General features: G+C 35.3%; 1 protein-coding gene across 4 annotated transcripts in view; it reads left to right on the plus strand.

The window, feature by feature from the left end:
* Window positions 1-26220, plus strand: part of LOC142325223 (apolipoprotein D-like) — a 47702-nt gene that overhangs the window by 19099 nt on the left and 2383 nt on the right. For 3 of the 4 annotated variants that reach the window (XM_075366723.1, XM_075366697.1, XM_075366715.1), the window contains 2 exons: window positions 8921-9010; window positions 18345-18644. In XM_075366723.1, coding sequence (XP_075222838.1) covers window positions 8921-9010; window positions 18345-18481 — 227 coding nt within the window. In that variant the 3' untranslated portion in view covers window positions 18482-18644. Of the gene's footprint in view, window positions 1-8920; window positions 9011-18344; window positions 18645-26220 lie in introns of those variants that run through there. The other variant, XM_075366707.1, reaches the window with a different exon arrangement.

Raw genomic sequence — 26220 nt, forward strand, 5'->3', positions numbered from 1 at the left:
CCTTCTTTAAATTGTATCCAATCATGTTCTCCCTCTTTTATTTCACCTTTTGGCATTAGTTCCCTAAGTTCTTTCTCAAATTCCTGCCTCTCCTCCTCCTTTTTAAATTTCCAAACTTTAAATTATTCTTCTTTACTTCCATTCACCAGTTTACCAATTATTAATTTACCAAATACAATCTGGTGATCCCCTCTTGTAATGACTTTCTCTGCTACAATTTTGACATCTATTAACTTCCTTCTAAAATCGTTCTCTACTAATGCATAATTGATGCATTGAACAGTTCTGGTTTGTCTTTCTTCTAATCCATATTTGGTAACTTTCTTGCTATTCTTTTTTTTAACCATGAATTACCAATAATAAACCCATCTCATTCACAGAAATGTAACAGTTTCTTACCCTCTTCATTTCTTTTCCATTCCCATGTGGTCCCATTACCTCTTCTACTCCACTTTTTCTTTTCCCACTTGTGCACTGAAGTTCCCTATTATAATTGTTTGTCTATTCTGAATTATTCCTTCCACTTTCTCCAAAAAATCTTCTTCTTTTCTTTGCTATTCCCTGATTGTGGGACACAAACTTAGACATCTGCTCTTTCCTTCTATTCTCAGCCTCATCCATAAAATCCTATCCGCACATGCTTCCCATATTTCCTTGCATTTTTCTACTTTCTACATCTTTCCTCATAGTAAACCCTACCCCAATTCAAGTTGCTCTTCCTCTGCTCTAAAACCTTTCCTTTCTTCCCTGATCCTTTTCTTTTTTTTTTCACTTAGTCTTAGGATTCCTTCTCAACCATAAAGTCTATTAGTTTTCTCATCAAAGACATAATGTTCACTGTAGCAAACAACATATCCTTCGCATCTTTCTTGAATGGTGCTTTTTTTCACTGCTCTGCGACTTTCCTCAGAGTTGTGTGTAGCTTCCAGGGCATGCCTTAGCCTTTCTCCATCTCTTTTGGACACTTTCATATAGTCTTTATACAATGAGTCATCACGAAGGACAATGGGTTCAGTGAACTAGTCTTGTCAGACAGATCACCCAGAAATAGATTTGTCATAGAATAGTAAAAGACCCCCAAAAGAACAAAAAATGACAAGGATGTATACAGCCTTCACTACTTAACAATACATAATCAAACACACAATCCATTTCTAAAGAAATGTTGAAGAAACAATTATTAAAAAGCTCATCCTTTCATTAAACTCGTCAAAAAATAATAAAACCTAAGTAGTTCTTATTTTTTATTGCCTAGGTTTACCCTTAAACCATCCTTATTTGATTCTTTTTTTCGAGGACATCAAAGGTTTCTGAGACCTCGTAGATGGGTTCTTCTAATCTTCCACAGTAAATTATGGTCTGAGACCTCAGAGATGGATTCTTCGAATCCTTCGCAGTAAATTCTGGAGGATGTTTTGCTGCCAGTATCAGATGATACTGTTCAGATTGTGCGATGAGCAATGCATCAGAGATGAGACTCGATGCACTCTTCCTTTCCCGTAAAGGCCACCGTGCTTTCAGAGGCTCCATTGGTGGTCATACAATATATTCTTTTTCCAATATTTTAAACTCATTCTTTTCAGTTCCATGAATGGGAATTTTTTCAAGTTTTACTTTGGCTTCAGGCTTCTTCGTATTTTGGTAACACTTTCCTTCACTTTGGAACTGGCTGAAGGTTTGTTCCACAATGGAGAACTATTTGTTTAATGACATCTGATGTTTTCTTAACTGGTTTTTGGCTGTCTTCTCTACTTGGACAATTTCTGAATATTTTAACATTATGTTAAACCTGACTCGCTAACGTCAGTGCTAGCTCCGCTATTACATCTTTCGCTCTGAAAGAAGTTGCAGGGGCTGCACCTGTGCACAACATTACCTTTGGCGATCTGTTTTTGACAATTTTCCTCGCTTCGAAGTAGCTTACCTTTTGAATGGTCTTAACCTTTTGGATTACTACTTCTTCCTTGTATACTGGACAGTTAGTCAACCTTAGTTAGTTGTTAGTCAACCTGTGCTGCTGTAGAACTGATAGCTGGACAGTGGTGTAGTGTGTTGCCGTAGTGCCACTGTCAGCTAAATAAGGACTTTCTCTTTTCCATCTGGTGTCCAATTTTCGTAGGTTTGTCAGGACAGCTATTTTCATGATCCTCTGGAAGGTTCAGGAAGCAATTTAGCTCTGACCTCGCCGATGGTCATCACATTATAGGAGCTTTTAGCATCTCAACAACAAGCAGGGTTGTGTAAGAACAGACAGACTTGAAAGGAGTAACTGCTGACACTCACCTTAGCCTTGCATTAGGCGTTAAGGTTCATTTAGACTGTATCGTAGTACCAGGCAGTGCAATCTGTGTATTTTTTAATAGGAAATCATGATGGATCAATCAGGAGGCGATTGCCTTAACGGCGTCATGGCACTACCTAACTAGTAAATTGGTGACAGTCACTAGCTAAAGATCTAGTGACTGTTGACCCTTTACAACTGAGAAGGTCAATCAGCAGGTCTCTACCAAGGCCGTGAGCCTCTGGTAGATATACTGCAGTCTCTACGAGGGGGGTATCCCTACCGCCTAATGAAAAGGCGGATTTGTACATAAATTCTGCAGAAGCCTCTCTATCAAGCTGCGTGGTGAAAACGGCTGTCCGAACCACACAAGGAGAACACGGTTGTGGCAGTCAAAGAAAGTCCGAAGGGCTTCCCCTCGCGAAACCGATGGTGGTGGATGATAACAATGAGGTACTCTGTCCTAGGCCCGCGGTCCCTAGGGTGGTGTTCTCTTCAAAGAAGTCTTGCACTGGATCCGTGGGTTAAGAGCGGATTGAAGAGATGACTGCATGGGTCAAAATTCTTCTAATAAAGAGTCGTGCATTTCGGTCAAGGTCCACCAGTTAGTAGACTCACATCTTCAGAATACAGCTTGATGGTCGCGGAGCTGGCACTAAATTCTGATAACCTCCAGGCCTCAAACCGAGCCCTCGATACAGTTGTGACTCGACTATCGGGCAAGGTGGATCAGGTGGTGGAAGGAGTCAAGGACTTTAAACCGGCAATGGAGAAAGTTCTTGACTGAGTTAACCCTTACAAACGTCCTAGACCCGCGGAGAGAAAAGATCCAAATCTCCCAGGTCACTAAAACAAGGCATTATGCTGGAGGTCATAAATGAGCAACAAGCTAAACAGCTGTAGGAGGCTAACATCTCTTAAAAAGAATGGCCTGAAGGCTCAATTGCTGGCCGAGCGAAGGGCACAGATATTCATTTACGATATGCCATGGGCATCAAGGGACGAAGAGCCCCAAAACCTCAGGACAATGTTTAGCTAAAATCCATCACTGGATATGGCTATCGAGGACTTTCTTAGGGGGACCAAGGTGGCTCAGCAGTTGGGGCGGAAGGAAACCCCAAAGAGTCACCTCGCCTAAGATCTGGCAGGTCTTGGTGGTCGGTAGTCGGCTGTTTCTGGTGTGGACCTCAAGTAGGGTTGTCTACTATACAGAAATGGCAACTTGTTATAAGAGTCAAGGCTTTGGACACACCTCTATCCGCTACAGATCGCAGTCGGAGATGTGTGGCCATTGCGCCCTAGTTGGGCATAAGGCGGCTAAATTGCCTCAATAAAACTGCGCCTGAAAAGTGCGCTGCCTGCACCGTGGTGAAAGGCTTCGTTGATGGATACCGAGCCGGAAACAAACAATGCAGATCAGATGAGATAGCCCGGACAAAGACAAACTCAGACGCAGTAGTATACACGGATGGATCGAAACAAAATGATACCCTTGGATGCGCGTTTATTGTCAATGTGTTTGAACCTATTTATTGTTAAAACGTCGATCTAATATGTTTGTTACATCGACGTCACCTTGGTGACAGGCGATTTGCTCAGGAGTACCAGTAGTTAGACTGGTACCATCCCCCCTATGTCTTGTATAAAGTTATACAAAGACCACCTTCCTTTTGTCTTGGTGTTCCATTCACGCTGTCATGCTTCCATCGCGAGGTTCCGAAGTCTCTTCTGCTATTGGGAGATGGGCAACTGTGTGAAATTTAGATTCGATGCATTGTGATCACCGTTCCGCTCCACTACACGCCCGGCTCGAAACCGCATCCCAAATACCTCGACCTCCCGACCTCTTCGCAACTTCCACATGGCTGCCCGAACTTTCACCACTAAATCGATTGGGAGAGCCTTTCCTAATATGGTAGTAGCCTTGCAGAAGGTTGTTTTAAAAACACCTGAGCATACAATGAGAGCTCTGCGCTGGGCACTCCTTAAATTTAGAATTAGTGCTCTATTTCTTTCCAACCTATGCGCCCATACGGGTGCCGCGTAAGTGGTCATTCTTTCGAAAACTCGATACACTATGTACAATTGGGGCCCGATCGGCCATAGTTCTTCCGAGCAATTCTCAAAAGATTATGCATTACAGAGACGGCGTCCACCGCTAATTGTTTGATATGGTTGCTAAACAGTAACTTTTTATCAAACAGTATACTTAGGTACTTATGAACTCTTACTCGGCTGATTACACAGCCTTTATACTTAATGTGGGGATTACGACTATAATAATATAATTGTAATAGTATAATAATTTGTCTGCGTCCTTCAGAAGCATTTACTTCGTTTTGGCCACAGAAATCTTTAAATATTGACTTATCCATCACCCGAGCACTGTCTTCCAAGTGACTCTTTTAAAATTAAACAGATTTAAAAGCTTTTACAGCATGATAAATGCGAAATAAAACCAAAATAATAAGAATATTAAAAATCTAACATAAACAACAGTTACACTCATTGCCTGAAATTCCAATATGAGTAGGGAACCAGTAGAAACTCACAGTTGTGTGTGAACAGAAGCTCACGGATTCATGTATTACGCTGAATCATTTCAAAGATAACAGACTATATATCACAGACAACAGGACGTCTGAAATACGTGTCACTAATCGCCTGCAAGGCGCTTAGAGAATTTTGAAAGATAAGTACGTGTCGATATGTTGATCTAATTATACTAACGGTCTTATTAATAGCGTACATCTCCCTGATGGAAACAGTAAAAATGCTGGGAAGGCCAAACGTTTACTTTCTAATCCCAACTACAAAAGCACAACGAAAAGAGTTATTGTGATTAGTGCTGTCTATATAAACTATAGCATCAGGATCCACGCTAAATAAAATATTTAACGTAGATAAGATAAATTATTAATATCCACAATATTATAAAGTATTTCTTATATGATAACCGAATTCGTGTACTTTTTATAGTATCAAAAAAGACTAAAGCAGTAATTTACCATAGAAAGCCGCCAAGGTGGGTAATAACATTGAGTAACATTAAGAACTGAAGGTAATTGTATATTTAGAGACAAGAAAAGGAGCTGAGCTCTGATGCCTAGCGGAGCAGTAGAACTCAGCTTTTCCTGTTATCGATTAAGATACAGGTTAGAGAACACCGCATCAAAGGTTGGATGATTTGGTTGCGCTTTAATACGAGTTACGTTAGGAGCAGATCATTTGGTTACGTTTATTCCAAAGAATGGCTCACCACTTTTCACTAGTAGACTTACCACGGGGCTTGAACGAAATACATCTGTAGCAAGACGGATAAATGAATGATGGACTGCATCGAGCATCTTTAGAGTGGTGGCGCGTGCGGACGAATAAGCCACGTGCTGTACTTTAGTGGGAACGACCAGAGATCGATAGAAGCGCAATATGCAAACACAATCAACTTCCCAAAGAATATTAGATAGAACTCTCAGCATGTCTAACACTTTTAGACATTTTACCTTCGCTTCTTCAAATGTGTTACCCATGTCAGTCGTTGGAGAAATGACAATGCGAGAAATCTAGCTCGCGTACATAGTTCAACTGGTTCACCATCTAAAAAAGGTTAAGGGTCAACATGATCCATCAGGCGGGAAATGCATTTCACTTCTCCGGGGACAAGGTACTCTTTTTACGTCTTGACTCTAAATGGGTTATTGTGTATTAAAGCAGCCTCTCGGCAGTAGCTAAAATTCAACTACACGCAATTTAAATTAAAAAATCATATACAAACAATGCGTACATAACTACATAACGTGTTTTTGCAAGCAGTTTGTTATACTATTTATTATTACAACAAACAAGGTAGTCCTAAGTGTTACCTTGTCGTAACACTTTTTTATGTTCCTTGTGGTATTCCGTTTTCTAGTGTGAAACTTTCGGATACCGACGTTACAACTCGAACTCGAAAAGACATCAGGAAACCCCGGATAAATGCAAGGAGATTCCCTTTTACATGCAGTATTTAGGATTCCTCTCCTCCAAGCCGTGTCATACGCCTTTTGTATATCGAAAAATACAGCAACGAGGCGTTGGCGAAGTAGAAAGTCGTTTTGAGTAACAGATTTCAGAGTAACTGCATTATCGATAGACAATCTACCTTGGCGGAACCACATTGTTCGGGAGCAATTACGGTGTTTCTTTCAAGTTACCATTAAACGATGGAATACCGTTGTTTCCATCGACTTACACAGGGTACTGGTCAAGTAGGTAGAATGACAACTTGAAGCGCATGATTTATTTTTACCAGGTTTAAGTACGGGAATTACCAATCCTTCTGAACAAGAATTTGGAAAAATCTTGTCAGGAAATATTATATTGTAAACAGATAAAAGATGTCGGGATGCTGTATCCGGGAAGGAAGATAACATACTGATTATTCCCAGGGTAAATGTCCCGTGTCCATATCCTCATAAAGATCTCGAGATAGTGGAGGGGACTTGGAAGCTTAGGAAGATGGAAATGATGTGCCAGGCATCGTGTTAAGGATCTTAGTAGTTCGCTGCGTAATCAGTGCAGCAGAAACCTTATCTGGTGGTATACCGACTGAACTAGTTTTTTTATAAACCACTAAGGTCTTGTTGCAGAAGTTACCTTCTTGCCAGTACTGAATGCTTCAATGGCAGGTGGAAGGGACTTTACTTGTTCTGACAAAGTTTCTAAAAATTTGATCAGTTTTTTACACGATGCGCATTCTTTCCCTTTTTATAAGTTGTTTAAGAGACCCTGCACAAAGCAAATACCAGGTTGTACAGGATTCCTCATGCTGGGGATTTTCTGTTTTTCCAATTTGCCACCGGAAAGGACACTTTCTGCTCAGTACAGGTCTTCAATACAGATTTTTCTCCCTTATAAATGTGACATTCCTTGTGTGGACCTTTACAGTGTATATATTTTTCTTTATCAGCACATATGCTATCATCTGCCCTGTACGGCTGGAACATGCAAAAAACTGTTCCTTTGTGCAACCAATTTTATTGTGGCCAAACCACTGACTCATCAGCATTGCTCCTTATCACCTACTTCAACAAGCAGGCCGCCGCTCCTGAGCTTTTTAACAAATTTCAGAACCCCAAAAGCTGTTACGACTCTCTTATTTATTAGGAAGAGAGAAATATTTGCAAAGGATTTACCTTCCTGACAGTACCTCAAAACAAGGAAGCAGCGTCTGGAGTTCGGAGTTTGGTTTTGGTAGTCGCACACAAACAGAAAGGTAACCAATTTTTATATTGTCAGGAACGGTTGGACTAGAAAAGATTAGAATTAGGAAAGATGTTGGTACATTAACACCATTCTGCTTTCTCATAATTCTCTACACAGACGTTACTGACTGTGGTGACAACTCTTTTGTAATTTCAGATAACTCAACTTCTGCCAAGTTACAGCAAAATTTTTCTCCCTTGCAAATTCAACGTCTTAAGGAGCTCCTCTATGGCTCCATATTTTCTTATTTTTTTAAGGGCTAACAGTTTTCGACATTGTTCTTTATTACTTACTTCAACAACTTCTTTTTTATTTACTTCAACAAGCAGGGCCTCCCTACTGAGCTTTTTAACAAATTTCAGAGACCCACAAGCTGTTAACATGCATTTACTTATTAGGAGCATTTTTGGGAGAAATATTTGCAAAGGATTTACCATTCTGAATGTAACGTTTATGAATGTGACGTTGTTTACCAAAACAAGAAACCATATAAATGAAAGTTTAACTTTCTCCGCAACATTTCCAGTTTCCTTATCAACGATTAAATCTTCGGCTGGCAAAGTTGGTTGAATTCTCTTGAAACACCCACGTGTTTTGATCTTTTCAAGTGAACCAACAGCCATAGAAGAATTGTTAAATAAAACTAACATTCTGTTCCCATGTGTATCAGTGATTTAACAGACCACTCCAACAGAGTGTGCACATACTGGAGCTAGGACTGCATACAACTGGATTCACCCTGGTGCCCAGAGGACATAGTTTGAGACTCACTACATAGAGCCATCAACCCATCCGCACGATAGTTTGACCTTGGGTTACGATTGCGTTTCGTAAGGTGTCCCAACACCTTCGACTGTAAGTGTAAGAAGAAACATGTTGTGTTATAGTGTAAGGGTATATGTTGCAATCTATGTAGTGTTTTCGGTGTATGTATATGGTGTAAAGGGTTCAGCAGCTCGGTGTGAGTGGGAAGAAAATCTGCAGAGGGCCGAAGTGACCGACCCATGTTGAGTGGCGCAAGACTTCGGCAGAGCAAGCTCACATCAGCCCACCCTCAACTCGGTTTCCACCATCGGGAGGATGAATAAGCACTTCCCTTCTGCAGTCCTCCCAGCGTCGTTGAAAACCAGATCACGGTCATGCCTTGAAACCAAGAAACACAACCGCAACCGGCTCGGGACCACAATCCCATACTCCACAGGAAAGCTTCTGGGCAAAACTATTTCCCCATTGGCCGAACTGAAAGTACTGAAGTACCATGTAGTTCCAACCCCCCCCCCACCCTAGGACGTGTGAATAGACGTTAAATGCACCAACATGAGGTAGGATTGTGTCCAGGCATTATTATTATATTTTTTTTCATTATTGTTATTATCATTTTTACAATTTTTACAGGAAGTGATGCACAGTACTGGATACTTGATACTGACTATGATTCATATGCAGTAGTTTGGTCCTGTGTTGAAGTATTCTTCCTTCACTTTAGTAAGTTACTTTTAGAAATCACATGATATTAATATTTTTAAACAGTTGTAATGTATTCACAAATTTTTCAGTGGTTTGTCCATGATGGTCATCTGTGAAGTTATTTAAGACAAAATAAACATTTGAAATGATAAACTAAATCAAACTTAATAAGTACATTGTTTTAATAACTTACTTCTAACGTCTTCAGTTGCTCTTGTGATCATGTTCAGTGTCCGGTGCTACTGTTCTCTAAAGTGTCAGCTGATTTTCTTGTTAGTGATATGTTTTTATTTTTTTTATTTGGCACATGTGTATTTACAATGTAATCAAAAAATGCTGGAATTTTTTGACTACAAAAAATACCATCATTTATTGAATTGCTGTTAGATTTCAATTGTATCTGGTTTATTTAGCATACCACTTTTGGTCTTTAATATATTTTACAATTTTTAAATATGTTAAGATGTGTACTTTTTTGTGTACTGGTAGAATACCAAGATTTTTGCCAGTATTAATAGATTTATGATTTACCTCTATGATGTGGTTGGCAAATGTTACTGTGGAAGGCATTCTTGTATTCATTATATCTTTCAAGCTTCATCACCCCATTTAACCAATTTAGACATTATATAATAGACGCAATATATATATATATATATATATATATATATATATATATATTTCAGGAGCTTGTGTTCATCTGATGATAGTGTTTTTAGTGTAATGATAGTTCTGTTTTTTAATTTTCTGAAGGACACGTAATATCCACCACATTTTAAAAATTTATAAGCTGTTTTCAGTTTTTTTGTTTGTACTGTTCTATTAATTTGCATTTGCTAAAGTTGTTATAATATTAGAGTTCTTTTATGTGAACTTTGAGTGTTATGAGCATTTTTGGGCTCTGTAGATTATACTTCTAAAAGCAGATAAGTTTATATGAGGTCAGCTGGTTTGAAATGTTGTGGATGAAAGTGTCTGTCAATGTTTTCTTTATTTACATTTAAACTTTGTTTTTATTGGTTGCTTTTTGTGGTTGTGAGGTAAAAAAATGTAATCTGTTTATCATATTCAATTGTTAAGTTTAATTTGTTGTATCTTGTATTTTGTTTCTGTTATTATACTTTTATGTTCACAATGCCTTGTGTTACCTTGGTACTTTAAGATGGTGTCATCAGTATATCTTTGCTAGTATATTATTCTATGAGCACGTTTATTGTTGATAAGTGTGTGTTTTTACTTTAAATGATGAAGAAAGGTCTCCATGATGTTGCTGGGAATAAGGGAACCCACAGCAAAGCCATTAGGTTATATGTAATATTTGTTTTTCAATGTAACATCACAATCACTAGACAAAAATCTACATACTGCCATGCTAGCAGCAGTAACACTTTCTATTCTTAAAATAAAATTCAACAGAGTATCAGGTGAACACATCTCAGAATTAAAAAAACATACTAAATATTATTCCAAAACAAAAATTAATTTATAATAAAGATGTCAAAATAAGTAATCATTAATGAGGTTTCAAATGTGATTGAAAACTGTTTAAGTAAGTTTTTAAAAAGTTGTATTTATTAAATTTTGTTTGATTTGTCATAAATTTATAATTTTAAATAAGTAAGATATTCTGTTTGAGAAATTTGTTTTTACGTAGACCTTCCCCACTCCCACTGTGTGGCTGAAAATAAAACAGTACATTTCTTGAAAAAGTCAATCATATTTGTATAAAAAGTCAATCATCATATTCATGTCATATCAGATGTGACTCATAATGCTTGGATTAAAAATATTAACTAATTGTTTCTTTGATGTTTGTTAAATTTTCTTAACTTTTTTTATTGTTTTCTTTAGCTCTAAATATCGACACTAAGTATATGTGGTTTTTAAGAGAAAAAATTATTCTAGTTAAGTGTCACCCTTTATGCAATTCATGAAATAATTTTTTTTAAGTACACATAAACATATAAAGTGGATGACCTCATCCTTTACAAGGTAAAATGCCTGGAGCAAATGAAATATGTTAGGCAAATTAGTTTGTGATCTTGAAGCAAAAATTCCTTGAATTATGCTAGACTGCTCCGCAAAGACATCAATAATCTAGCACAATTGATGTTGTCAAATATAAGGAAATACAGGATGCTCGTATATTTATCCAATGAAATAGTTGAATATGATATTGTGATTTTCATAGAGAATTCTTGAATCTGCCTCAGGAACATTTATGTTTTCAGAACAGGTAATTTCAAAAATTATTTCTAGGATCTCCCGAGTTCTTACTGAAGTTTTACGACAAAATATAAAGGGAAGTTATGACTAGATAAATTAAATTTCTAATTTTTATATTATTAACTGCAAATCTATTCCTCTAACAAATTATAGTAAAAAAAGCTTTAAAATGAAAAATCAATAACTTAGAAATTCTTACATTTTCCTCCATAAATTAGTGTTTACCTAGTTTAAAAGTGAATTTTTTTCATTAAACCATGTCAAACTTTTTAGTTTACTAATTGATAAATTGGTGTATTTTGTATTGATAGGATCTTCACTGTTTATTTAAAAAGATTAATAGCTGCTTTTTTAATAAACACATTTAAGAATGAAATTCAAAATGAAAAATGTAATGGATTCCATTATATAATAAAAACAATATCTCACATAATGAAAATACCCAAGTACCCAAGTTACAATTATGTAGTTATTAAATTAATGTTTGATGCTCTTAAATATAAATAATGAAATAAAATTCTATAATTGATATTATTTGTAATAACACCTGTGTTCTTCTCAGTGTTTATAACCTCCAGAGGTTATAAACAGAATTGTAAAAATCAACTTCCCTCTTAACTTTACCTCTTATCGCTTTTAAGGACCAGTAATTCATGAGCTTCCTAACTTTTTCAAATGCTTTGACTGTTCTGTGATCAATTCACATTGATTCATTATTTCCCATTCCTCTTGACTCTGTTTTGAGTGCATTCATATTTTTATAAATTGTTTTAGGTATTATAATATATTGTTAAAAATCTTGCTTCTCAAATGTAAATCTATATATTTACATAAAACATATTTAGCCACTATGACTAAAAAAAAATAAATAACATTATATCACAGTAATGACCAAAGAATAAATTAAGGACCAGATTAGATATGGTATATTAAATTATACCATATCATTAGATATTCATGAGATTTTAAGCAGGATAAATTCATACGTAGATCTATTTTTTTTATTTATTGATTACATTATATCATCTATTAATTCCCTTTTTCAGTTTCTTTTTCTTCCACATCTCCTTCATCATTTCCTGATGTTTTCCTTTTTTCCCTTCTATCCTGGACTTCTTTCAATGTTTTTGTTTTTTCTGTAAACTCATGATGTCTTGCAATGTTTTTCTCATGTACAGTTTGTTGCTGTGTCTTCTGCATTTTTCTCTGTTTTTTGATAGGCCCTATCTGTATTCTTTGGTTTATAGTTTATCAATTAGAAGTTTAAATGTCAGAAAATAAGAAGTTAAGTGACAGACATTAGTTGACATTCAGCTGGATATAAAGCTTTCAGACGAATGACTGTAGTATATGCCTTAGTTTAGTGTTCATTGATATTGATATTTTATTGTAGATGTTCTTAATTAATTGATAGGCTAGTTCCATTTTATTGATTTTTGACCAGATGGCGTCCTTCTCAAAGATATTAAGTTCAATTATTTCTCCTAGTCATTTGAATTCTTCAATTGTTTTTCATTTTTCATTTGCCATAATTAGTTTTTAAGGGACTCATTTTATGTCTGTCAAGAATTCTGTTTTCTTGAAGGAGTTCTGCAGCCCTGTCTTTTGTTCTTATGTAAGATTATTTATTTGCTTCATTGCTGTCTGTAGAATTGATAAGACAGAATATCGGGGATGGCAAAGTAATCTATTGTAATTTAGTCACTAATTTTGTGTTCTACTTTTTTCTCCATTCTCAAATAACTTTTTTCAGTACATATAGTTAAAAAGAAGAGGTCAAAGCCTATCACCATCTTTTACCCCAGTCTTTATCTCGACTGGTTTTGAGATTTCTCCTTGGAACTTTACTTTGGAGTGAGTAGTTTGTTATTAATGTTTGTCTGATAAGTTTCCTTTTATTACATTATTACATCAAATTTCTCAAGGATTTTAAATAGTGTTCCACTATCAACTGAATATACATTTTTTGAAGTAAATAAAGTTGATTGCATAGTTCTTGGCTCTCAGTTTGAGGATGTGATAATAGATTTTAAATTAAGAATCTGTTCTGCTCAGGAGCAACCTTTTTAAAACCTCCTTGGTATTCTCCTAGCTGTGGGTACAATTGTTTTTCTGCTGTGTTAAATAGTGCTTATGAGGGGATTTTGTATGACTGGTAGAAGGAGAGACAGTCCTTTGTAATTGTTACCATCTATTTTCTCACCTTTTTGTGTAGTGCATCAGTGCTGTTTTGTAACTTCATGTATATCTCTTTTTTACCTGTAAAAACTAACATTACCTATTCATTTTGGAAGTTTTAACATACATTCACATTAACAATTATTTAAAAGACAAACTACAATTTAATTGTTGCTTCACTAGGTAACTAAACCTTATTGGAATCTTAACTATAAAATCACATGCTAGAAAGCTTGAAGCCACTGAATTCTTTAAAATTTTCAGTAAATGCAAAACATATGAATGAATTTTTAAACTTTTTTTGTATTTCTTTCTGTGACAGTTGGTGATGAAAATTACTCAAAAATATCAACTTTTGAAATTGCAAGCAGAACAAAATTTTAATAGAATGTTTTTATTAACTGACTTCAAAACATTTTCTCTCACCTTTACAAACATTGAAGCCGGTCACTGAATGAAAGATGGTCACAAAGATGACTAAAAATCGTTTGAATGAAGTTATTAAAAATATTTTATTTAGTTAGCCGTTTAACAATTTTACTTTTAAAATAAATTTTAATTGACACAGCTGGAGAAATTATCAGAGAGTTTTAATGCAAATTTGTACAGTTGTTTGAATTCTATTATGGTAATAATGGTCATGTACCTGTTGAACTGTTATTATATTACTTACAGGTATTTATTAGTATTAGTCACCCAACAATGTTCCAAATATTTACCAATAACAATTATAGTTTTATTTATTGACGTATCTAGAGGTGGCAAGGGAGGGCAGCTGCCCTCCTTCAAGATTTAAGTATAAAACAAAAATATATATAGATAACAAGTTTTTGAAAAATGTAAAATTAAATAATATTTTGAAAGAAATTAATTATAAAATAGAGACACTCGCATCTGTAAGAAGATTTCAGAACTACTGTTACACGTTGGCACCATCTTACTTGGAGCAACAAAGTTTTGTAGAATAGCCTTGTCACTCTTGTCTCATTTCATGACACTATGGGAATCTTCCAGAAGTTATTTACTAGTCAGTACAGTTGTTACTTTCACCCAAGTGTGTAAATAATGTATAAAATTTTTATAATTGTAAAGTTTGTTTTTTCATGCCGTCTACCTGCCATCCACTTTATTATAATGAATGGATATTAGAACATTTTTTGGTAAGTAGCTTACTGTAATCTTTATTACATGTTTTTATTTAACATGCAATGTATGTACCATCAATTTAAATAAGTGCGGTTCTAGCTTTATAAGTATGTAACTTAAAATTTGTTATTCTTCATTTTTTGGTTATCTTTCTATGCTTGTATTATTCCATTAGGGATTCTTTTGGATCTTTCAACATAAAATAGAGTTTTGTATTTAAGTTTATAATTTTTGTTAAGTTCTTTCAAATAATCAATATTTTGATAAATAATTAAAAATAATTCAAAACATGGTCTGATAATTATATTGTTTTTAGCAATTGCTCGATTTTTATACCTGTAAAATCGGCTCATTTCTAGTTTATCTTAAATTCTACAGTAAAAAAAGGAAAACATCTAACTATCTTGTGACAAATTTAGGATTATGATATGGATATATGGAGAACCCATTTCAGGGTCTCTTCAATCCAGGTTTTCAAAAAATGTCTGTGTCTGATAAACTTTTTATTGATGATTCTTCTATAAGTCTTTAATGTAATGGGAGTCATATTTTTTAATTAAGCAGCAATGACGATGTCCAAATTAATGTTTAGTCAAACTAGATTTATTTTGTTTGTAGTAAATATACAACCAAAAAAAAATACCAACAGTAGCAATGATGATGATGAGAACAAGGAAGTGCAGCACACTCTGGTTCAAACACTGTGACTGTGGGGCTTTCTTCTATGATTTAAACTAATGTGTAACACACTGAAGGTGAAATTAAAGAAGACGATTGTCATGAAGATGACATTGGATTGTGAGAAGATGATATTGGAAAATTTGTTGGCCTGGTGAGCACTATGCAGGTTGATAAAAAGAACGACTGGAAAATGTGTGGATACCCTCAAAGAACAACAATTTTGCGGCAGAAGCCAAATACCTCTAGAGGAAATTTGATCACCAGTGGCTGGATACATATTCACCTAGGCTAACTTTCTCAAGGCGACTCAAATCTGCCTTCTGTAAATATTATGTCCCGTTTCCTCTATCAGCCAGAATGGTGAAAGGTGTTCGCTGGTGATTGCTGTTCTTCTTTCATCAGATCTTTCACTAAATACAAGGACAGCACAATTATTGCAAAGCACATGTAGTCCTAGGGACATCATACTGTAATGGAGTCATTCATGGAGGGCGTTTCAGTGGACATCCAACTTCACCAGTCTTCATGAAGATTAATAGAAAAACAAAAAGTACTGTAAATTGTTTCCTGCTTCATTTCTTTTGGCACGCATGATTTACCTGTCAGAGGCAAAAATCTGAATGACATTGTAGTTATTGACTTCCAGTTTACGCATTGGTGCAGTGATTCACAACTAAAAGACCATTTCGACATTGACTGATAACCTCATCATATCAATCACCTATCATCCATAATGTAGTATTGATTTATGTTGCACTACAATCAGGAAGCATGTCGTCACTTTTGGCTGATGAAACCATGGATATTTCTGACAAAGAACAGCTGTCTATTGGATTACATTTCTTATAAAAATGCCAATGAAATTAAATAATAATTTTTAGGTTTTGTAGTGCTTGAAGGACTTAATGCCATGAGTATTGCCAAAGCCATCAAAGATTTTGTGACAAACATAAACCTAAATAAATGTGTGGGAGTTAGGCTTCAGCGGATGTTCCACCATGTCTGGAAAAGAAGGAGGTGTACTGGCTTCTTGAGACAAAAGTGCAAAAAACCTTCTACTTTGACTGCTCTTTTCACAAACTTAACCTTGTTGTGAATGGCTTAATCATTATCCCAGAAATTCGAAACTGCATTGGGACTACCAAGGAGCTAATCAAATTTTTTTCCAAGTCCGTTTTACGATGCTTGCTTATTGATAGCATTCTTAAATTATGTGAGACTAGCTGGTTAGAGAAATACAAGAACATCCATGTTTTTAAAGATCACTTCGTTGATATTCTTAATGCATTAGAGACCTTAGCTGAAGAGACAAATGCTGCAACAAGTAAAATTGCTTATCAAATGCATGCAGCAGCGTGCAATCTTCATTTGCTATGTCAGTAGCATTAATTACTAATTATTCCGCTATTCTGAAATCCATAGCAAATTCACTTCAATTGAAGACACTTGATGTAGTCAAAGCCAATCAGCACTATTCTTAATATGCTACGAGTTCATCGGGAAGATGTGGAGAATGTCACTAAAGTCATTTTAAAAGAAGCAGGTGACATTGTAATGTATTTGAATGTTGATATAACTGCCACTCACATTGCTGGCTGACAGAAGCTTAGAAGCAATCATCCAGCCAAAGATCCACCTGAATTTTGGATAAGGTATCTAATAATTCCTTACTTGGATTCCATCATACCAACTTTAGAAGTCAGATTTTCTGCAGACAAACCACTGGCATTTTCAATGATAAATTTCCATCCAAGTAACATGAGAGGTGTTTTACTGGAGGAATGGAGTGAAAGAACCTCATCTTATGCAACTTTCTACAATTTAGAAGGTGCTGAAGGAGAAAGGGAATCATGGTTCAAAATGTGAAATGAGGTAAAGAAGCTTCAGACATAATTAAGGTTTTAAAAAAAAAAATTATTTTTCCTGACATTTAGAAAGGGTCTGCTGATATTGATTTTACAGCCCTGCACAAAAGTACTATCAAGAATTCATTTCGCTCCCTTCGTCAAATTAAAAAATGGCTAAGAAGCACCATTGGTGAAAACAGGTTATATGTGTTTGTTATGTTAAGCATTTACTGACAATGGGTTTTCAATTACAAGGAGCAATTAGTTGAAGTTGTATTTAGACAATTTGCAAACTGTTGTTACAAAATTAGTTCCTTTTCAATAAATATTTTATCATTCATTTTGTTAATGTGTATTATTGCATAGGACCACTACCCCTCATGAACTACCCTTCCAACATGAAAGAAGCTAAATTCAGAAAGTCCCCCCTTGTGTTTTGAGCTACATATGCCCCTTGTTTAATTTTGAAATGAAGTAAAAAGAAAAGAAATTTAGACTTTAACCTTAACATAAAATATTTTTTTTATAATTCATATCAGTATAATAAATTTTAATTCTTTAAATTTAGAAGTTAAAGAACAAATTATGACATACAAAATGAAATAAACAGGTTTTTTACTATTTGATCATGTCGTCCTATAGAAGGGAACATAATTTTAGTTCTAGGCAGTCAAATACAGTATGACTCTCAGTTAATATTCTGTTATAATTTTCCAACATTGAATAATAGAATACCTTGAACCTCATAATGTGTTTCTGTTGTTTTTTATTGAAAGTGTATGCTGTATTGCAGAATAAGATGAACTAAATTAAGGCTGTTACAGAATTAAGATAAACCAATATCTTTAGTCTAATACAATAATTATACATTTATTGAATAATGTTTACAATTTATTATGAATATAAGGTTTACGTATTTAAATCATAAATTAATTATAAAATCGTTTAACTACTTCTAAATCTTTCACAAAAATTAATTAAATCGTTGGAATTAATATCAGTTTGGTTGCACTTTTCCAATCAAACACAAATGTAAGGTTAAATGTTTTTATTAAATTTTTTATCTAATAGGAGGTTAGAAGTCTCATAGCATAGTAATACTGTTTTTTTTTTTAATATAATAATGGTACTAAATTTCTTCTTGCATTTTTGCACAGGCTTAAGTTCTTTACAGAAAACCATTAACCAAACCAGCAACAAAATTGTCATTGCCTGTCACTAGAAAACTAGAATTGATGTTGAGGCTAATAATAATAAAATTTTCTGTTATTTAGAGTTTGTTTGGATTCTGACCCGTGATCAAATACCTTCTGAAGACACAATTCTTAAATTGGAAAAATATATACAACAAAATAAGAACATTTCAGATACGTTTTTATTTAAGACAAATCAGAAAAATTGTAAAAGTTAAAATATCTATTCAGGTATATTGTTATTAACTCGAATTTCTGTAATAAATATATATGATAGATAATTCAGTTTTTATGATTTTGTTTCTATATTTTAATTATTTTTTTCAAAATTTTATTTGTAAATAACAAATATTTTAATTATTAAAAGAATCAAAGGTTTAAGTTTTTTGTAATACCTTTCCCACTTACAATTAAATTATACATTGATGTAAAAAATAATTCTAATATATAATATAATTTAAAAAGAAGTTTTAATCTTGTTTTAATGATATACGGTTATGTCAACTGATATTGCGAAATTATCGCAGGCTTTGTTTTGACATGAAATTCACCTACAAAAACAATGTAGTCATTCCATAGAATAAAAATATTTCATGGCAAGCTTACTTGAAATGATAACTGCCCATTCATAATGCAAAAATAAAACACTCTTACTAGCAAAATGAACCATAGCTGAAACAGAAATTCAAGTGGAAAATAAGTTAAACAAAGATAATGACTGAATCAATAAAGATGAAAGAAAGACATTTTTTCAGTTGTTTAATCGGTAAGTTAAAAATAAAGGTGAAATCAAAAAATTTCAGAAGAGAAATATTTTTCTTATTTATATTATAAAATTGTTATGGATGGCCAGTGAAATGATGTTATTAAAAACAAATTCGCAAAAGCAAAGAGATCATGCAATCAAGAAAGAATCTTGTATTATAAATAGGTTTAGAAATTAAAAATACTTTTTCATAAATATCTTTATGAAATATAGAACTCTTGTGCAGTAAATCATGGGCAGTGAAGAAACCAGAAAAGAAAAGAAGTTTTTTTGCGTATTAAAAAAGGATATTAAAAATTAGTAGGGTTGACAGTTTCAACTAGGACATTCTAAAACAGTGATAGTAATTAGTTTAATACTTGCATTAAACGTATATTTACCTGAGTCAGAATTTGAATTAAAATACAATCCATCCAATCACAATCATATTTTACTGAATTTTATAGTGCTTTACTTTGTAGTGAATAATTGATAAAATTATTCTTTAATTTTTTATTTTAGAAATAAATTAACAATTGAACAAAAAAACTCTGCTTTTCATGCTGTACCACAGATGGAGACTGTAATTTTAAGACCTGTAAATTAAAAATTTACTGATTTTGTTTCATTTTTATGAGAATATTAAGTTAAAAATATAGAGAATAAATGAATGTTTGCGTTCTACAGTTTTAGAAATTTTGCAATTTGAAAAATTTATTTCCAATAGATATATTAAAAAAAATAATAAACACGTTAGAACAGCCAATACAATGTTAACAATAAAGCAAATAAACGAAGTTATTTTTATCCAGATAAAAATATGACTGTGATAAGTTCTAACTTAAAAGCAGGAAAGCTCAGGTTTATAATCGCCCATTTATTGGTTCAAAAGCTGAGCAAAGCAAATAATTTGACATAATTAGTTATTTAAAAAATTACTATTGTATTTTTAGAATCTTTCCATTTTTTACATGAACCTAATTACGAGTTGTTAAAGTAGGCAAAGGAACATGTATTTGTTCTTTAAAGATTAATTTTCAATGATTAAGTCATTTTTTGTAATAGAAATTTGATTAATTAATAAAATAAACATCACCTTCTTATTTTTGAAAGTTAATTTGTAGAGATCTGTCAAGCTTATAAGTAATCGGCAAAGATAACACGACTCTTACCGCGACTAAGTCATCTTAATCAAAGGCTAAGTCTTTGAGATGTGAAAATTTAAGATGGCGTGCACACTTACGATTTCTTTTATACCGATCTTACCAATTGTTTCCTGAAGTAACGTTGGTTTTTTATATACATATATAAAATTTGTGGACACGAATAATACAAAAATACTTCGTCACTTGGTACTTGCGAAAATAGTGTTTCATTGAAATTGTCAATTAACATCGATAATTTGATTAATTAACATCGAAAATTATGTAAATGCTGTTTTTTTTTTATAAAAATTCACTCGAGGAAACTATGGGTTTTATTTATTTTATGACTCAAGCTTAATTTATTTTGCGACTCGAAATATTATTCACGTAAAGTAACGCTGTAAAAAAGATCCACTTACAATTCCATGTTGTAATGCTCACAAAATAGCGCAGAATATGGATAAATTTACAGCTGCAAGGGTTCATAAAATTTCAGTAAGAACATCTAGTTCTTACTAGAACATAACATCTTCGAATGATATGTATTTCTTTGAAGGGCAGACAATACTGGTTTGTATTAGCAAATGATCAATGGGCCAATCTAACATTAATACGCAAATATAGGACCTTCTCAAAAACCTTGACAATCACGGGCAAGGGCGTTAGTGGACGGTAAGAAGAACTAACAGAATGATTTATGTCGCCACCTTTAAAAAACAACAACAAGTTTCCACGCTTCCAACACGTCGGAAACTGGCCGGCGAAGAGCAACCTATTATATATTCTAGTTAAAAAACTAACGATCACTGGAAGCGCTCAAACGAGGAGCTCCACTGTGATACAAACATATCCGGGGGCCTTGTGCCGTGCCATGCCACAGATCACCTGGCGCACTTCCGCCTCCGTGATCTCAGAAGATTGTATGTCGGTCTCAAAAATCGCAACTTCCCGCCTGACACGCCGGTGGTATGAAACCTTACCCATCATAGTGTCATCCGGGAACAAATCATTTGGAAAATATTAAGGACACGGTCCTTGTCAATTACCACACTCTAGAGGATTGACAAAGCTGACAAGAGAACATCTTTCCTGCGCTTATGTCCAAGGACTCTATACACAATGCCCCCAGGGTCTCTATTTCCTTGCTCCTGAACGAAGGAACGCCAGGAACTGGGCTTGGAGGATTTAATGCTATGAAAGTACCTAGCCTTCCTTCTGCGGTAATCTGCAGTTAGGGCCGCACGCCGATCGGGATCACCCTCTCGTTGCGCAGCCATTCTTAGTTGATTCACAGACTGCTTCATTGCTGTCAGATTCCGAGACCACCAACCAGATATACGTTCTCTAGGAATGTCGGCTTCCGCTGAAATTGTATGCATAAATTGTATGCACTGATATTTAAAAAAAAACTACCTCCTACGAGGCTACCACCGTATTGAGAAAGGCTCTCCCAATTGATTTAAATGTGAAAGTTCGGGCAGCCATGTGAAAATTGCGAAGAAGTAGGGAAGCCGATGTATTTGGGATGCGGTTTCGAGCTGAGCCTGAACCCGAGCGGAATAGTGATCGCAATGCACCAGTTCTAAATTTCGAACAGTTGCCATCTCCCGCAGATGGCTTTGCCACCATCTGCCATGACCGCAGTTGCGCAGAAGGCTTTACAGCCTCGCAATGGAAGCATAGCAGCAAGAATGGCACGCCACGACTAAGGGTAGGTCCTTGTATAAGTTTATACAGGGCTTGGGGGGATGGTTCGCCTCTAGTTGGTTTTTAAGGGCAGCGGGAGCCCAAATGCTCTCCAACCACGCGATTTGAACCAATATTTGTTTTGGTTCCGCCTGGCAGCTGATGACCTGTGCGTCTGTGGGAAGGTCCAGTCGAACGAATACATGATGTTCCACTGCCTAGCTCTTGGGTGGGGGGGGGGGGTTCAGAACTCAGGCTATTCTGGAACTTAGTGGTCAAGGGGAGAAAATTGGCCGCTCATAAGCGGCGAGTCAGTGTGGTGAGAGCCGCATTGTCGAACCGTGTGGGCGTTCCTTGATGCCGTTGCTTTGTTCAATCGCCATCAGTAGTTTATTTAAGGGAAAGACTCCTACTGCGCTGCTGTGGGAAGTTACCCGACAATTATGGCTGGCCACCAGCCAATTAAAGCTCCAAGTGCTTTAAAATAGTGAACAGGTACTTGCTGGCATTCAGCAACTTAGGCGTGACAGCGAATTGCTGTCTTGTCGACATAAATTTATTTATTGATGTCATTTATATTTTAATAGTTGGCGGGGTGCGCCTACCCATTTCAGTAATATATGACAAATGAGTGGTTGGGACACGTAAGCTGGTGGAGTATGGCATCGCGCTTAGTCCGCTCACGCTATTAGGAAGCTCTAGGAGCTATTTAGGACACTGGTTGCTAAATTGTTTCGAGGCTCAGTAGCCGGTTGTGGCACAGATATTCGGACTTATGCTTTAGGACGACCGAATGGGATGGTAGCGGGAGAAATTCCAAGCAAACTAAATATGAAATATGCTGGAAGATAATAAAATGACGTTACCTTATGTTTCACGATTTCTTAGGGCCGTCCGTTTATATTCAAATATTTGAGTTTACTGTAGTTTGTCTCAGCTATTTAAAGAAGATAATAATTTTATTATTTTAATTGAGATTAATAATGTGATTTATCTTTGTGTTTATATTTCGCTTTTAGCATACGTTACGGCTTTTTCCTTTTAAGATGTAGTTTTATGTTGTTGGGTTTTAGTTTTTGAATTAATTTTCAACTGTCTAACATTTATTTATTTATTTATTTACAAAAACGATATGCCCGGATGATGATATTTCAAATGCGTTTTTCTTAAAAAAAAGTGTTGTTTTTTTCTTAAAAAAACTCATCTTCATCAGATACATTGTTGTACATCGATGTGTCCTTGTGTTTAGCATCCCTTCTTCCATGTCTTATCTGGCGCGTGGCCAATGACGTCTTTGGAAGCAGTTATCATCTCAGTCGATTAAAGTGGTTAGCTTGAGAGTCGGCCACGCAGGGGTGATTGGAAAAGTGTATTGAATCGAATACAAAAATTCCTTCGAACAGCGTGACAGAAATGGTAGCGCAATCCATCAACTTAACATGTTTACAAACCTGATACTTGATAGACTGACGCGGTAACATATTTAAGGAAGCTATAATGTCTAAAACATGCTGAGAGTTCTAACAGTCGAGGAGCTAATCTAGTATGAATGTTTGCCCTTCTACCGAGCTCTGTTCCGTTACTGCTTGGATTACGGCTGCGTCACTTAATTATCTACACGAGCCACCGCTCTGAGATTGATCAGTGTAGTCCATCGTTCATTTGTGTGTCTTGTTACGGGTGCTTTTCGTTCAAACGCCGTGGTAAGACTTCTAGTAAACAGTGGTATAACAGTAGCAAACAGTGGTGGTCTTTGGTATAGATGAAACCAAATTATCTCCTCCTTGGTAACGCGCATTAATGCGCAGCGAAACTATCAACCTTTGATGCAGCGTTCTCTGACCCTTATCTTAATCCATATGAGACACACCCGAGATCTTCTGCCCCAATAGGCATTACAGCTCAGCGCCTTTCCTTATCTCTAAATATGCAATTACTTTCAGAACTGTTCCTCAATATTACTATCCCCCTTGGCGACCCTCTCTCGTAAATTGTTGCTTTAGTCTTTGTCAATATCATAAAACATACACGAGTCCGGTTATCTTATAACAAGAATTTTATTATATTGTAAATAACATGAATTATGATGCGAGAATTTATACAGACGGCTCTAAACAAGATAATTCTGGTGGTTGTGCTTTAGTAGTTGGCAATAGAACATACATGTTTGGCCTTCCTAGCACCTTCAGTGTTTTCTCGTGGAGCTGCATACAATTAAGGCCTTTAATATACTTTTTTTTTGTTTAACCTCCGGGACCACAGTTAGGTATTGCTTCACATGATGAGATGAATGATTTGTAGCGTATGTGAAAATGTCATGCCTGACCAGGACTCGAACCCGGGACCTCCTCCGGATGAAAGGCCGAGACGCTACCACTTGCGCCACGGAGGCCGGCCTTAAATACAATTAGCCTAACATTTCGACACTTACTTGTTTCTTGAAATTATTTCTGTGATGACAGCTTAACTCAGGTGTGAACTTCTGATGTGCTGATAATCATATTGGAATTTCAGGTAATGAATGTGCTGATAGGGCAGCAAAAGAGGCTTGTTTTCAACCGCCTGTTTTCAGTAATCGCATTGTTTCGGACAACCTTGTCTGTTTTCTGAAGGTAGTGGTTCGTAATGAGTGGTAAAGTGAATGGAATTCTACTATCAACAATAAAGTTCGCCCAGTTAAGAAACTGTGTCACCGTGGAGTACTTCATGCAGGAATAACCGACGAGATAAAGTTATAATTTGCCGTTTACTAATACAACACCCTGAATTCACTCGTGGACGTCTCATCTTAGAACGATGCACCTATTTGTGTTCACTGCGACTGCCACCTAACGGTACACCACAAACTTTCTGCTCTGACTGTTAGCGGCATTGCTGTTGTAAATTTAATACGGGCTAACGTCAGAAATATTGCAGCAAACAATATGACAGTGTTATCTAATATCTTGCTTTTTCTTACGGCCCCACTCTTTATTCAGATATTTAATAATTATTGTAATGTATTTTATTTGCTTATGAAATTTGTCAGATAGTAATTATTATTTTAATTTAGATTTTTACTATTGTTATTTAATTGTGATTTTACTTCACTAAGGCATAGGAATATCCTTCAGCAAACACAGAATGATTCAAAGAAACGGGAATTTAAAAAAATTAAATAACGTTAATGAACAATTTTTTTAGAAAATGAATTTTATTTCATGTAATTGTACAAATGTTGCCATTTTAGGATACATACATTTTAGTTTATTTTTTAAAGATGACATCTTCCAGGTGACCTCCTCTTCTACGTAAACACTCACGAAGTCTCTTCGTTAAATTGTTCATGGTTTGACGTAACATATCAACTGAAATTTCCGCAATTGCTTCTCGGATCTTTGCCTTCAGTTCTTCCGTTGTAGCAGGTCTACTGTGGAACACTTTGCTTTTAAGGTGACCCCACAAAAAGTAATCGCAAGCTGAGAGATCAGGCGATCTGGGAGGCCATCTAATGTCACCATTTCGTGAAATGACACGTTGTTCAAACAATCGGCGTACAGCTGCCATCGATATTCGTGCAGTATGTGACGTTGCTCCGTCTTGTTGTAACCAGGCTGTGTTAAGAATTGGCGGAAATCTCTTTTGTTGTTCCACAACAAAGGTTTCAAGCATGGCTACGTAACGAGCCGATGTCACTGTAATCGCAAGACCGTTGTCATCCTCAAAAAAATAATGGCTTATAACACCATAAGATGACATAGCACACCACACCTGTACTTTACTTCGGCATAGACATAGTCATATGCTCTATTGTGTGAGAAATAATGCGCGTTTTGATTGTTATTTTCATTTGTCTTATATTATCATTAAATTTACTGCTTTTTTTTAATCTTTTACTTAGTGTTTGTATTGTTAAATTTTTTGCGACTAATAACGACTCTTCATTGTGATCCCAAAAAAAAAATAATGGCCCCTCTTGATTAATGTATTTTAGTCAGTTAAATTCGCTCACGGAAAATTTACAACAAAAACCGTTCATTATCTCAATAAGCTAGGAATTATGCTATACGCTCGATTGTAGAAACCGTTTCTGGATAAAGTTTTGATTTTGTTTTCAAGCAATCATAAAACATATAATAATCAGTAGCCTGTAAAATTTTTATTTCAGAATTTCCGTTTATAATGATTTTTTTAAGTGAAAAACATTTTTAAATGAGACATTCCGATACTCAATTCATTTCATATAATCTAATAAAACAATATGAGTGTAATTTTGTGTTCAGTTTTTGAGAAGACCAGCTTTGTTTTTCTTATCTTTCTAAATGACAGTTAACAGGGATGTCGACACACGAGAAGAAAAAGCGCATTGAATTCGAAAATCATACAATTATGTACTTAGCAA

The sequence above is a fragment of the Lycorma delicatula genome, chromosome 1, assembly GCF_047948215.1.
Source record: "Lycorma delicatula isolate Av1 chromosome 1, ASM4794821v1, whole genome shotgun sequence".
NCBI lineage: Eukaryota > Metazoa > Arthropoda > Insecta > Hemiptera > Fulgoridae > Lycorma > Lycorma delicatula.